Consider the following 14,358-nt stretch of genomic DNA (forward strand, 5'->3'; position numbering starts at 1 on the left):
ATCCAACTTGAAGGAGCTGGAGCAGTTTTTCCTTGAAGAATGGGCAAAAATCCCAGTGGATAGATGTGCCAAGCTTATAGAGACATACCCCAAGAGACTTGCAGCTGTAATTGCTACAAAAGGTGACTCTACAAAGTATTGACTTTGGGGGTGAACAGTTATGCACACTCAAGTTCAGTTTTTTTGTCTTATTTCTTGTTTGTTTCACAAAAAATATTTTGCATCTTCAAAATGGTAGGCATGTTGTGTAAATCAAATGATACAACCCCCCCAAAAAATCTATTTTAATTCCAGGTTGTAAAGGCAACAAAATAGGAAAAATGCAAAGGAGGTGAATACTTTCGCAAACCACTAAAAACCATAGATTAGGGCCGAATTTAAAATAAAAAAATTATTTAATTGACTGATTTTCTTATATGAACTGTAACTCAGTAAAATCTTTAAAATTGTGGCATGTTGCTTTTATATTTCTGTTCAGAATATATACATTTACAGTATATTCAGAGCAGGTTACCTGGTGCTGAGTACTCATGTTTACTCTCCTCATCAGTCTCCTCTTCTGTTCCACGATGATGCCATCAATCTTCCTCATTCCAGGGAGGTACAGCTCATCTGAGGGAACCAATGGAGATGGAGAGGAAAGCCTGATTAATTGGATATGTTTCAAACGACTGTCAATCATTCCAAACCTGGAGAGGCTAACCAGGGGCATATTCAGTTGATGAAATGTTTTGCTACATTGCGGAACGGTTTGTACTGAACCTAACGCTTTCCCACAATGCTGTGCACTGTTCAACATTCCTCAAGGTATGTTTGCTCCTGTTTGGTGTGTGTGGCGGGGTGTGGCCTGATCAATATGGGTGTAGAGTTCAGGTGGAAACTTTCCGTGGGAATATATGCAAATTAATATTAATACCATTTAAATGTAGATGTTTTTTGCATTGGATATATTTACCATATCATATGGAGACAGAAACATAAACCTTTTTCCTTATCATAAGTAGACAATTGCAAATTATTAAATCCTTCCAATAGAAAAAAAACAAAAAACAATTCAGCTACAAATTGAACTTTAATTAAATGAGTTGACTCGTCACATGGGATGACTTCACTGAACAACAACGAAGGGAATATTGAATGATCCCCAATGATCCATCGCATCTCCCAAAAATATGTTCAACATACGTCTGTAAAATGATAGTCTAGAAACTAAAGCTTTGGTTGTCTTCCTCTCAGGCTTCCATGTTTTCTCCCTGGACCTCCTCAATGTCCACCTCTTGAACATTGGACTCTGAGGCCTCATCTTCACTGTCACGTTCTAACCTTGTTGAGGATGGCTCATTGTCAGCCCCAAAAAGCCTCAAATTTGCCCGGATGGCCACCAATTTTTCAACCCTTGTATTGGTCAGCCTGTTGCGTGCTTTGGTGTGTGTGTTCCCAAACAAGGAGCAGTTGCACTCTGAGGCAGCTGATGTTGGTGGGATTTGGAGGATGATGGAGGCAACAGGGGAAAGAGCCTCAGATCCACAAAGTCCCTTCCACCAGGTGGCTGATGAGATATATTGGCACGACTGCCAAATTGCCTATGGTGCCATCCCAAAGCCCTTGCTTGGAAGTGTACTTCGCCAGACTGCCAAGAACCTTGCCCTCTTCCAGGCCAAGGTGGCGAGACACGGTAGTATAGGCTTTGTTGATCTCTGCACCAGACAGGATGCTCTTGCCAGCGTGGGGTCCAACATGTATCCATTGTTTATGGGCTTTAGGCAGAAGTCTTCACGCTTTTTCATGTATTTCAGAACTTCAGTTTCCTCTGCTTAGAGCAACAGTGAAGTGGGCAGGGCAGTACAGATATCTTCTCTTACATCTGCAAGCAGAGTCTGAACATCAGACAGGATGGCATTGTCTCCCTCAATCCGTGCAATGGCTGCTATAGGTTTCAGGAGTTTCAGGCTGCTTACCACTCTCTCCCAAAATAAGTCATCCCGGAGGATCCTCTTGATGGGGCTGTCCATATCGGCAGACTGATACAGCTTGGAGAGACTCCTTCCCCTTCAGGAGACTGTCAAACATGACACCCCAACAGTAGTTGCTGGGCAGCTTCAATGTGGTGCTCTTATTCTTCTCACTTTCCTTGGTGAGGTAGATTGCTGCTATAACTTGATGACCCTTCACATACCTAACCATTTCCTTGGCTCTCTTGTAGAGTGTATCCATTGTTTTCAGTGCCATGATGTCCTTGAGGAGCAGTTTCAATGCATGAGCAGCACAGCCAATGGGTGTGATGTGAGGGTAGGACTCCTCCACTTTAGACCAAGCAGCCTTCATGTTCGCAGAATTGTCAGTCACCAGTGCAAATACCTTCTGTTGTCCAAGGTCATTGATGACTGCCTTCAAACTCATCTGCAATGTAGAGACCGGTGTCTGTTGTCCCTTGTGTCTGTGCTCTTGTAGAATACTGGTTGAGGGGTGGAGATGATGTAGTTAATTATTCCTTGCCCACAAACATTCAACCACCCATCAGATGATTGCAATACAGTCTGCTTTCTCTATCATTTCAACTCTGTGGAACTCTGTGTCCAGCAAATGAGTAGATAAAGCATGTCTGGTTGGAGGAGTGTATGCTGGGCGAAGAACATTCACAAATCTCTTACAATACACATTGCCTGTGAGCAGAGGTGAACCAGTTGCATACACAGCTCGAGCAAGACATCCATCAGCATTTCTCTAACTATGTTCCTCCATTGAGTAAAAAAAAACATCTGATTCCAAGAGGACCATGAGCTGTTGCTATCGATAAGGTGTCCGATTCATCATTTTCACCTCAAATAAAAGTAGAGGACCTTTTGTCAGAGGTTGCATGTTGTGTGCGCTGAGGGAACTTTATGCTCTTGGCCAGATGATTCTGCATCTTTGTTGCATTCTTCACATATGATTTGGCACAGTATTTGCAAATGTACACAGCTTTTCCTTCTACATTAGCTGCAGTGAAATGTCTCCACACATCAGATAGTGCCCGTGGCATTTTCCTGTGAAGATTAGAAAAGAAATGTTTAAAAAAAACGAATACAATTCCATGTACAGATAAATAGTTAAGCAGTTAGATTAAACAACTCCTTTGTAAGATAAATGTTTTCAAATGAAACATGTATGGAAACTGGTGAATTAACCCTCCTCAGTTAGCAGGCTCAAGCAAGCTAAAACCCACATGGTAGCAAAAACTAACTAGCAGAAATTGTTAACAAGTTAGAAATTACTTAAACGCTTTGCTGTAGGCTACTATTTACTAGTTAACAACAAATCATGCATGTCATATAAAATATATTCACCCCACCCAGTATTGTAATCAAAACTTACCAGAAAGCATGTAGTCCTTGGCTCAGACAGTGTAGTAGTGTGGGCTCAATAGAATCTCATTAGTGTGCAGGATCTTGAGAATCAGCTGTACATGTAATGGAAGAATGCACTGTGCATGCAGAAGGTTGCAATTCCATTGAATTGGGGATAGTTTAACCAAAATATGCCACAAGACCTAGAATTGCCTTATGTGTATCCCACAAAAAAGGTTCACTGTTATAAGTTAAGCAAAATTCCCAAAATTCCTGGGCTGAACTTCCCATGGAAAATTCCCAACCCTTTGCAACCCTATATGGGTTTGACCATTTGAAATCTCAAAACCGAACAATTACCATAATCACAACATTCAACTGGTCGTTCAAAACATCACTGTTTCCATTCAAATGAACATTTGAACGTTTGGCAGTGCCTTCCCTTATCAAACTCTTTACCGACATATTACAGCTGATATAACACTATTTGCTTTTCAGAAATGAGCACGAAACAATCAAGGCTAAAGGTCAGAAACTATCCCGAACACACACTGTACCTTATTCACACTGTATGGCCGACCCAAATCACACTGTGCTGACTCAGATACTTTCTTCTCGCCTTGTCCTTTCTAGAATGGTTCCAGCTTTATCAATAAATGTATTGAGGACGTCGTCCCCACAGTGACTGTACGTACATACCCCAACCAGAAGCCATGGATTACAGGCAACATTCGCACTGAGCTAAAGGGTAGAGCTGCCGCTTTCAAGGTGCGGGACTCTAACTCGGAAGCTTACAAGAAATCCCGCTATGCCCTGCGACGAACCATCAAACAGGCAAAGCGTCAATACAGGGCTAAGATTGAATCATACTACACCGGCTCCGACGCTTGTCGGATGTGGCAGAGCTTGCAAACTATTACAGACTACAAAGGGAAGCACAGCCGCGAGCTTCCCAGTGACACGAGCCTACCAGACGAGCTGAATCACTTCTATGCTCGCTTCGAGGCAAGCAACACTGAGGCATGCATGAGAGCATCAGCTGTTCCGGAAGACTGTGTGATCACGCTCTCCCTAGCCGACGTGAGTAAGACCTTTAAACAGGTCAACATACACAAGGCTGCGGGGCCAGACGGATTACCAGGGCGTGTGCTCCGACCATGTGCTGACCAACTGGCAGGTGTCTTCACTGACATTTTCAACATGTCCCTGATTGAGTCTGTAATACCAACATGCAGAACACCATAGTCCCTGTGCCCAAGAACACAAAGGCAACCTGCCTAAATGACTACAGACCCGTAGCACTCACGTCCGTAGCCATGAAGTGCTTTGAAAGGCTGGTAATGGCTCACATCAACACCATTATCCCAGAAACCCTAGACCCACTCCAATTTGCATACCGCCCAAACAGATCCACAGATGCAATCCCTATTGCACTCCACACTGCCCTTTCCCACCTGGACAAAAGGAACACCTATGTGAGAATGCTGTTCATTGACTACAGCTCAGCGTTCAACACCATAGTACCCTCAAAGCTCATCACCAAGCTAAGGAACCTGGGACTAAAAACCTCCCTCTGCAACTGAATTCTGGACTTTCTGACAAGCCGCCCCCAGGTGGTGAGGGTAGGTAGCAACACATCTGCCACGCTGATCCTCAACACTGGAGCTCCCCAGGGGGGCGTGCTCAGTTCCCTCCTGTACTCCTGTTCACCCACGACTGCATGGCCAGGCATGCCTCCAACACCATCATTAAGTTTGCTGACGACACAACAGTGGTAGGCCTGATCACCGACGAGACAGCCTATAGGGAGGAGGTCAGAGACCTGGCCAGGTGGTGCCAGAATAACAACATATCCCTCAACGTAACCAAGACTAAGGAGATGATTGTGGACTACAGGAAAAGGAGCACTGAGCACGTCCCCATTCTCATCGACGGGGCTGTAGTGGAGCAGGTTGAGAGGTTCAAATTCCTTGGTGTCCACATCAACAACAAACTAGAAGAATGGTCCAAACACACCAAGACAGTCGTGAAGAGGGCACGACAAAGCATATTCCCCCTCAGGAAACTAAAAAGATTTGGCATGGGTCCTGAGATCCTCAAAAGGTTCTACAGCTGCAACATCGAGAGCATCCTGACCGGTTGCATCACTGCCTGGTACGGCAATTGCTCGGCCTCCGACCGCAAGGCACTTCAGAGGGTAGTGCGTATGGCCCATTACATCACTGGGGCAAAGCTGCCTGCCATCCAGGACCTCTACACCAGGCGTTGTCAGAGGAAGGCCCTAAAAATTGTCAAAGACCCCAGCAACCCCAGTCATAGACTGTTCTCTCTACTACCGCATGGCAAGCGGTACCGGAGTGCCAAGTCTAGGACAAAAAGGCTTCTCAACAGTTTTTACCCCCAACTCATAAGACTCCTGAACAGACTATTTGCATTGTGTGCCCCCCCAACCCCTCTTTTACACTGCTGCTACTCTCTGCTTATCTTATATGCATAGTCACTTTAACTATACATTCATGGAAATACTACCTAAATTGGCCCGACCAACCAGTGCTCCCGCACATTGGCTAACCGGGCTATCTGCATTGTGTCCCACCACCCCCTCTTTTTACGCTTCTGCTAATCTCTGTTCATCACATATGCATAGTCACTTTAACGATACCTACATGTACATACTACCTCAATAAGCCTAACTAACAGGTGTCTGTATATAGCCTTGCTACTCTTTTTTCAAAAGTATTTTTACTGTTGTTTTATTTCTTTACTTACCTACACACACACCTTTTATTTTCTCGCACCATTGGTTAGAGCCTGTAAGTAAGCATTTCACTGTAAGGTCTACACCTGTTGTATTCGGCGCACGTGACAAATAAACTTTGATTTGATTAGCTACGGCTAGCCCGTAACCAGGCTAGCCCAGTTCAGCCCTATAGTGTGAATCGGACTACAGTGTCCCTTTATGTCAATTACATCTAACTCATAACAAGAATGACTTAGGGCCAAATCCTCAACTTGGGATACGCATGAGGCAACTTGTACTTGACAAAAATCCTTGACATATTGCAAGATTAATGTCCATTCCTTCAGTGTTGAACCTTTCTCTGCCCCAAGGGGCATAGGAAAGTTAGGATTTGTCCAAAGGGTGGCGGGTAAGTTACACTTTCTGCACTTGTTATGGACAAATCCAAACTTTAACTCTCTGGGTGCCACTGGGATGTGAGGCGAATGAGGTGAAAAATTCAGAATGTTTTCAGTTAGCGATGTTATGAATAGATCAGACATGATAGATCATCATATCTGAACATTCTGTAACTTTGAGCGCTCCTGAAAAGGGCTGTCCGTGTTCATTAGGACATGCCATGATCAGTTCCAAATAGTCCCTACCCATTTCAGTCCAATTTCTTCCATTTGGAGCCTAATGAACATGACCTAGGCCAGGGCTACATGATATAGACCAAAACATTTAATTGCTATTTCTTTTACCAAATATAGCGGTCTGATTTGCGATATAGATCAAAACACGAGTCTACTGTTGGAATCATAAAAGTAGAATGGAATTTAAGAAGCAAAGTGGAAAGCAGCATTGTTCTTGTTTGGAACAATCGGTTAACTGCATTTGACCTAACAGAGCAGCATGCAAACTTATTTTGAATCTAACAGTGGGGAGGAAGAACTGTGCTGCTTGAGTGCGCTGCAAGGCTTTGTGTGCGTGGGAAGCAGCTGCAACAGGAGACAGGGAAAGAGACGACAGAGTAAACTATGACGATATTGACAAAAATCCATATCACGAAAAAATATTTTTTTTGCGATACTGATCAATTATATTTTTGGAAGGTGCACAGTTACTCTCCGCCTTTCTTACATCATCTCAAAGAAATGTCCATAATATATTAGCCTAAGTCATTTGGTTACCAGGTGGATCTAGCAAAAGGCTGCAAAGGAAAGTAAGGCATAATAAACATTTTCCCCAACTCAACTTTATTCAGAAAAGCGTCACACACATTAAATTGAGATATGAACAACTGACAAGGGCAAAGTTCCCAGCGCTTATGTCAAAATCCTTCTGGGTAACTTTACCTTTCATTGTAAACAAAAAATACATTTTCCAAACCCAGTTGAGATTGTAATCAATCTCAACTGTATTAGTTCTTTAGTTAACCATTTGAAATTAGTGGCTAAATAACAAAATATAAAAATATTTTGAATAATAGGCTGAATATTATCTTAAATAATAAATATCAGCAACAAAAAGCGCTGTTCAGTTTCTCGTAAATACACTGAACAAAAATATAAAAACACATCTATGAGCTGAAATAAAAAAAGACTGCAGATATTTTCCAACATACACAAATTTGAGCACAAATTTGTTTACATCCCTGTTAGTGAGCGTTTCTCCTTTGCCAAGATAATCCATCCACCTGACAGGTGTGGTATATCAAGAAGCTGATTAAACAGCATGGTCATTACACAGGTGCACCTTGTGCTGGGGACAATGAAAGGCCACTAAAATGTGCAGTTTTGTCACACAACACAATGCCACAGATGTCTCAAGTTGAGGGAGTGCGCAATTGGCATGCTGACTGCAGGAATGTCCACCAAAGCCGTTGCCAGATAATTTAATGTTAATTTCACTACCATAAGCCGCCTCTCGTTTAAGAGAATTGGCAGTACGGCCAACTGGCCTCACAACCGCAGACCACGTGTAACCACGCCAGCCCAGGACTTCCACCCAGACAGCTGATGAAACTGTGGGATTGCACAACCAAATAATTTCTGCACACTGTCAGAAACCGTCTCAGGGAAGCTCATCTGCTTGCTCGTCGTTCTCACCAGGGTCTTGACATGAGTGCAGTTCGGCGTCATAACTGACATTAGTGGGTAAATGCTCACCTTTCATGGCCACAGGCACGCTGGAGAAGTGTGCTCTTCACGGATGGGTCCCGGTTTAAACTGTACCGGGAAGATGGCAGACAGCTTGTATGGTGTTGTGTGGGCGAGCAGTTTGCTGATGTCAACGTTCTGAACAGAGTGCCCCATGGAGGCGATGGGGTTATGGTATGGGCAGGCATAAGCTATGGGCAACGAACAAATTGCATTTTATCGATGCCAATTTGAACGCGCAGAGATACCGTGACGAGATCCTGAGGACCATTGTCGTGCCATTCATCCGCCAGTCATTCATTTTACGAAATTAAAATGAAAGACGGGTTATCCTGCAAATTCAGCAGGATATGGTGGGAAATAGGCTATTAGAAGTGCCATCATTCTTTAATGAATTATATTGTTAATGTTGTCTTTGGTGTGCTTATCAATGCACAAACCCCTTTTCCACCACTCCTAATTAAAAATAATAATAATATTGATAGGTCATACGAAAGTTTTACAGAGCATGGAGTTTCAAATGCATGTATTTTAATGACTATTTTTAACAAAAGAACACCTGACTAATAAAAATATTTTAAAATCAGTCATCTTCCTCAAATATGGTCCGGAGAAAAGGATGATGGCCCATTTTTTTTTGCGAGAGTGATGGAATCTAATTTGATTGGTCCTCAACTCAAACACTTCATTCAGGATGAAGAGTTAGCAGGTTAAAGCTAAAGCATTCGTTGCCATAGAAATGTACTGAAAGGTGAGCCACCTTCGTGTCAACGGTTATCCCAAGTTAAATTAGGAATTGACCAAAAGTTAGCACAGTAACTTCTCTATCCAGCTTTGTGGTTCACCCCTCAGGGCTGTTTGTGTATTGTGCGGTGTGCGGGTTCTGCTCTCACCGTCTGTGTCCTCCACGGTTTGGATCATGTCGAGGTCCAGGGCCGTGTGTGTGTGTGTGTGTGTGTGTTGAGCGCTCACCTTCTGTATCCTCCAGGGCTTGGATCATGTCGGGGTCCAGGGCCGTGCTGACCAGCATCTCCACATAGCTCCTGAACATCTCCCGCATGGCCCGGTTGTTCACCCTGCCTTGCACTGTCACTGCAGAGGTTACACACACACACACACACACACACACACACACAGGGTTGTCACAATACCTGTAGCAGAAATTGAGGAAAACATGCATAATGGTTTCTTATGTTGTAACCCAGAGTCCCATTTGTTTCATCTCCAAGCTATAGCACACAATGTAACATAACACTCCTAAATGGCCAAAGAGCTTAGTCTGCATTGTGTTTTCCTTTATGCCATGGAAAATGTTGTACCGTATTATCGTGACAACCCTACACACACAGCTCTACCTATTTGCCAAACACATTCCTGAAAGCTTCTTTTCGTCTTCCCTTCTATTCACTGCCTGGCGCACCTATTCCATTTATTATAGGGCAGATACAGACACATATATCACTACCCATCACAGAATCCCTCCACCCAGTTGGACTGCACAAATACCGATACATATTAGACTAAACATACAGTGCCTTCAGCAAGTATTGACACCCTTGGGCTTTTTCCGTATTTTGTTGTGTTGCAGCCTGAATTTAAAATGGATTAAATTGAGATTTTTGTCACTGGCCTACACACAACACCCCATGAAGTGAAATTCTGTGTTTTGAAAAAAATAGAGGAAAACCTGGTTCTGTCTGCTTTCCACCAGACACTGGGAGATGAATTCTCCTTTCCGCAGGACAATAACCTAAAACAAGGCCAAATCTAAACTGGAGTTGCTTACCAAGAAACCAGTGAATGTTCCGGAGTGGCCGAGTTACAGTTTTGACTTCAATCTGCTTGAAAATCTACGGCAACACCTGAAAATAGTTGTCCAGCAGGGATCAACAACCAATTTGACAGAGCATGAAGAATTTTGAAAATAATAAAATGGTCAAATGTTGCTCTAAGAGACTTACCCAGAAAGAATCACAGCTTTAATCACTGCCAAAGGGTGCTAATACAAAGAATTGACTAAAGTGTGTGAATACTTATGTAAATCAGATATTTTTTTAAATATTTTTTTTACATTTCCAAAAATATGTTTTCACTTTTTCATAATGAGGTATTGTGAGAAGATGGATGGGTGAGAAAAATATAACTGTAATCCATTTTGAATTCAGGCTTTAACAACAAAATGTGGAATAAGTCAAAGGGTATGAATACTTTGAAGGCACTTACGAGGGCCCATAGGGCTCTGGTCAAAAGTAGTGCGCTGTATAGTGTTATGGTGTAACTATCAATAATCAGTTCAAAACTGCTTCACAAAAGAATAAAGTATTACAGGCTACATTCCCGGACACAGTTTATGACTAGCCTCAATGGAAATAGCTTTTTACTCCGAGAAACTCCATTGAGAATGCGTTTTAGTCCTGGACTAGGCTTAATCTGTGTCTAAGAAACTGGCCCTACAGGCAAAAAAACGCTTCTTACTCTCATCCTCGCTGGCTGCCTCCTCAGATGAGTCGGAATCAGACGACGAGGGGACCCCCTTCAGCCACTTCCTCTTTTTCGGAAGAGGTTCCGCCTTGACCTTGGCTGGCTTCGACTTGGGAGGGTGCTCTACCTTCTTCCCTTTCTCCACTCCCCCTTTCTTCTCCTTCCCCTTCCCTCGTTCTGTCGTTGCCACTGTGGCGGCCCGTTTCTCGAGCTTCTGAGACGGCTGCACCCTCTTCTCTTTCTCTCTCTGCTTCTCTTTCTCCCCCTCCTCTTTCACTAACGCAGCCGCCTTCTCCTTTTCTCGCTGTTCGTTCTTTGCCCTTGTTCTCTCCCTGGGCTCACGCTGCACCGGTTCTCGCACCGGTGCCACTCGCTGCTCCCTCTCCTCCTTCTCAGCTCGAGGCGGGGTCTGGGTGGTGAGAGGCGGAGACGCCATTTTGGGGAGGGCCTGTTGCCTGTTGAAGAAGAGTAGAGAATTGAATAAAGAGAAAGCAACCATATTTCAGATGTCCAGTTCTATAACCACCCACTTCCAACCAAATAGATGACTACTAACCCTAATTTTGTGGGGGTCATGCCCTCTCACCCCCCTAGCTGGCAACTTTCAGTATGCTGGCTACTTCAGATTTTTGCGAACACTGGATGGCTAGATGGAAGTACAAACACCATGTTAGCTCTTTATGCTAGTATTTTCCTCTTATGCCTTGTCCTTGGACATTCAACAGGACAGCACGCTCTGAAATTTATATTTAAAAGGTGCAAGTAAAAAAATGTCCAGACATATCTTTCGGACAACACTGTCCTATGAACTGTTCAATGACAAGTAGGAAGAAAACCTTTGAGAAGTGAAGGCATATACAATGTACAGTTGAAGTCGGAACTTTACATACACTTAGGTTGGAGTCATTAAATCTCGTTTTTCAACCACTCCACACATTTCTTGTTAACAAAATATAGTTTTGGCAATTCGGTTAGGACATCTACTTTGTGCATGACACAAGCAGTTTTTCCAACAACTGTTTACAGACAGATTATTTCACCATCACAATTCCAGTGGGTCAGAAGTTTACATACACTAAGTTGACTGTGCCTTTAAACAGCTTGGAAAATTCCAGAAAATTATGTCATGGCATTAGAAGCTTCTGATAGGCTAATTGACATCATTTGAGTCAATTGGAGGTGTACCTGTGGATGTATTGCAAGGCCTACCTTCAAACTCAGTGCCTCTTTGCTTGACATCATGAGAAAATCTAAATAAATCAGCCAAGACCTCAGAAAAAATATTGTAGACCTCCAACTCTGATTCATCCTTGGGAGCAATTTCCAAACGCCTGAAGGTACCACGTTCATTTGTACAAACAATAATACGCAAGTATAAACACCATGGGACCATGCAGCCGTCATACCACTCAGGAAGGAGACACCTTCTGTCTCCTAGAGATGAACGTACTTTGGTGCAAAAAGTGCAAATCAATCCCAGAACAACAGCAAAGGACCTTGTGAAGATGCATAAGGAAACAGGTACAAAATGATCTATATCCACAGTAAAACGAGTCCTATATCGCATAACCTGAAAGGCCACTCAGCAAGGAAGAAGCCACTGCTCCAAAACCGCCATAAAAAAAGCCAGACTACGGAATGCAACTGCACATGGGGACAAAGATCGTACTTTTTGGAGAAATGTCCTCTGGTCTGATGAAACAAAAATAGAACTGTTTGGCCATAATGACCATCGTTATGTTTGGAGGAAAAAGGGGGATGCTTGCAAGCCGAAAATACCATCCCAACCATGAAGAACGCGGGTGGCAGCATCATGTTGTGTGGGTGCTTTGCTGCAGGAGGGACTGCACTTCACAAAATGGATGGCCTCATGAGGAAGGAAAATTATGTGTATATATTGAAGCAACATCTCAAGACATCAGTCAGGAAGTTAAAGCTTGGTCGCAAATGGGTCTTCCAAATGGACAATGACCCCAAGCATATTTCCAAAGTTGTGGCAAAATGGCTTAAGGACAACAAAGTCAAGGTATTAGAGTGGCCATCAAAAAGCCCTGACCTCAATCCTATCGAAAATTTCTTACCAGAACTGAAAAAGTGTGTGCGAGCCAGGAGGCCTACAAACCTGACTCGGTTACACCAGCTGTCAGGAGGAATGGGCTAATTGAGTTTATGTAAACTTCTGACCCACTGGGAATGTGATGAAAGAAATAAAAGCTGAAATAAATCACTCACTATTATTCTGGCATTTCACATTCTTAAAATAAAGTGATGATCCTAACTGACCTAAGACATGGAATTTTTACTAGGATTAAATGTCAGGAATTGTGAAAAACTGAGTTTAAATGTATTTGGCTAAAGTGTATGTAAACCTCCGACTTCAACTGTACATGTCTAAAATAAAGCCATTTTCACGCAAGACCGATGGCTATAGGCATGTATATTATTGTTCTGGCTTTATCTAGCTCTATTTGTGATTTTACCTTAACTCACTGGCTTGCTAGGTAATCAATCCTCTGACGATAACCATCTGATTATGTGTTAACTTGCACGAGGTGCATTTGAAGTTGCATGTGATCGTATGGCGTGGTCGGGAAATAGGTGTATAGATGCGTACCTCAGTCCGGATGGTCTGTGCCAGGGTCGTCGAGAGCACACTCTCACATAGTCCTTCTTGTTGATGTTCTCCAGGAACTTGACGTACAGGCGCTGGTATCGCCTCTTGGCATCTCCAAAGTAGCCCAGATACTAAGAAAAAGAAAGAGCAGCCATTTTGTTTATTGGGATGCCTAATAGCTACTTATTTAACAGATAGTCATCCTGGTGTCCACACAAATCAGTGGGTCTGTTCCAGGTCATCTTTATTGCAGTTTATTTGATTCTATATTCATAGTGTCTTAGAGTAGGACCAGGTTCCCACTGTCCATTTCTTATCATCGAAAACGAAAAATGCTGATCTAGGAACAGTTTTAGATCTCAGGAATAACGTCACTATGATATAGCACTCGTAAGATGCTCAGCGACTGCAATTAAGAAGACCTGAAACCAACAATCACACAGTTGGACAAAGCAGTGATCTTCATGTGGAACGTCAGTGGCACCTTTGGCACCTCATTTTGGAAACGGTACTGGAAGAGACTATCCGGACTTGTACTATGCAACGCTCATTTTCATTTACGAAATGTTTAAGACATTTTCCGATGCGTGCCCTGCTGATAGACAGAAACATGCATTCTGTGTTGACATTGAGCTGTGATCTTCATGTGTTGGGTCAGTGGAACACAAAATTAAGAGTACAGATTATTGTATGGGAAAATATAGTTTCTGAGAAAGATCATTTGAAAAATACATTCGTATTGAGTGAAATTATTTATTGAGATGAAAATGCAATGAATTGTAGGTTCTTTGTTGATGTAAAAATCTAAATTTACAGATTAAGGTTGTGAGGTCCGGTAACAAGAAATTCTTTGAGGGGAAAAAAATAAATAAAATGGGGTATGAATAGTATGAATACCACTGTGCCGGGTGGACAGACCGACTGACTCACGTTGCTGGTGGCACAGAACTGCCTCTGTCCGTTCTTAATCTCAGGGCTGAACTTCTGCAGCAGGGCTTTCTGCACCCTCCAGATGGGGGGAGGCTCTCGACCGGTCTTCAGGGCCAGCTGGGGAAA

The 14,358-nt window shown here is 43.0% G+C and overlaps 1 protein-coding gene across 2 annotated transcripts in view; it reads right to left on the reverse strand.

Annotated features, from left to right (window-relative positions):
- LOC139541981 (proline-rich protein 12-like) overlaps positions 1-14,358 on the reverse strand; it is a 55,719-nt gene that overhangs the window by 12,839 nt on the left and 28,522 nt on the right. For both annotated transcript variants that reach the window (XR_011668435.1, XM_071346933.1), the window contains exons 8-12: positions 14,233-14,349; positions 13,303-13,433; positions 10,683-11,143; positions 9,180-9,299; positions 515-612 (exon numbers count right to left, since the gene is read on the reverse strand). Coding sequence is in view for 1 of the 2 variants with exons in the window: in XM_071346933.1 (XP_071203034.1) it covers positions 515-612; positions 9,180-9,299; positions 10,683-11,143; positions 13,303-13,433; positions 14,233-14,349 (927 nt within the window). In the remaining variant the exon portion in view is untranslated. The remainder of the gene's footprint in view (positions 1-514; positions 613-9,179; positions 9,300-10,682; positions 11,144-13,302; positions 13,434-14,232; positions 14,350-14,358) is intronic.

This window comes from Salvelinus alpinus, chromosome 17 (genome assembly GCF_045679555.1).
Source record: "Salvelinus alpinus chromosome 17, SLU_Salpinus.1, whole genome shotgun sequence".
Classification (NCBI taxonomy): Eukaryota; Metazoa; Chordata; class Actinopteri; order Salmoniformes; family Salmonidae; genus Salvelinus; species Salvelinus alpinus.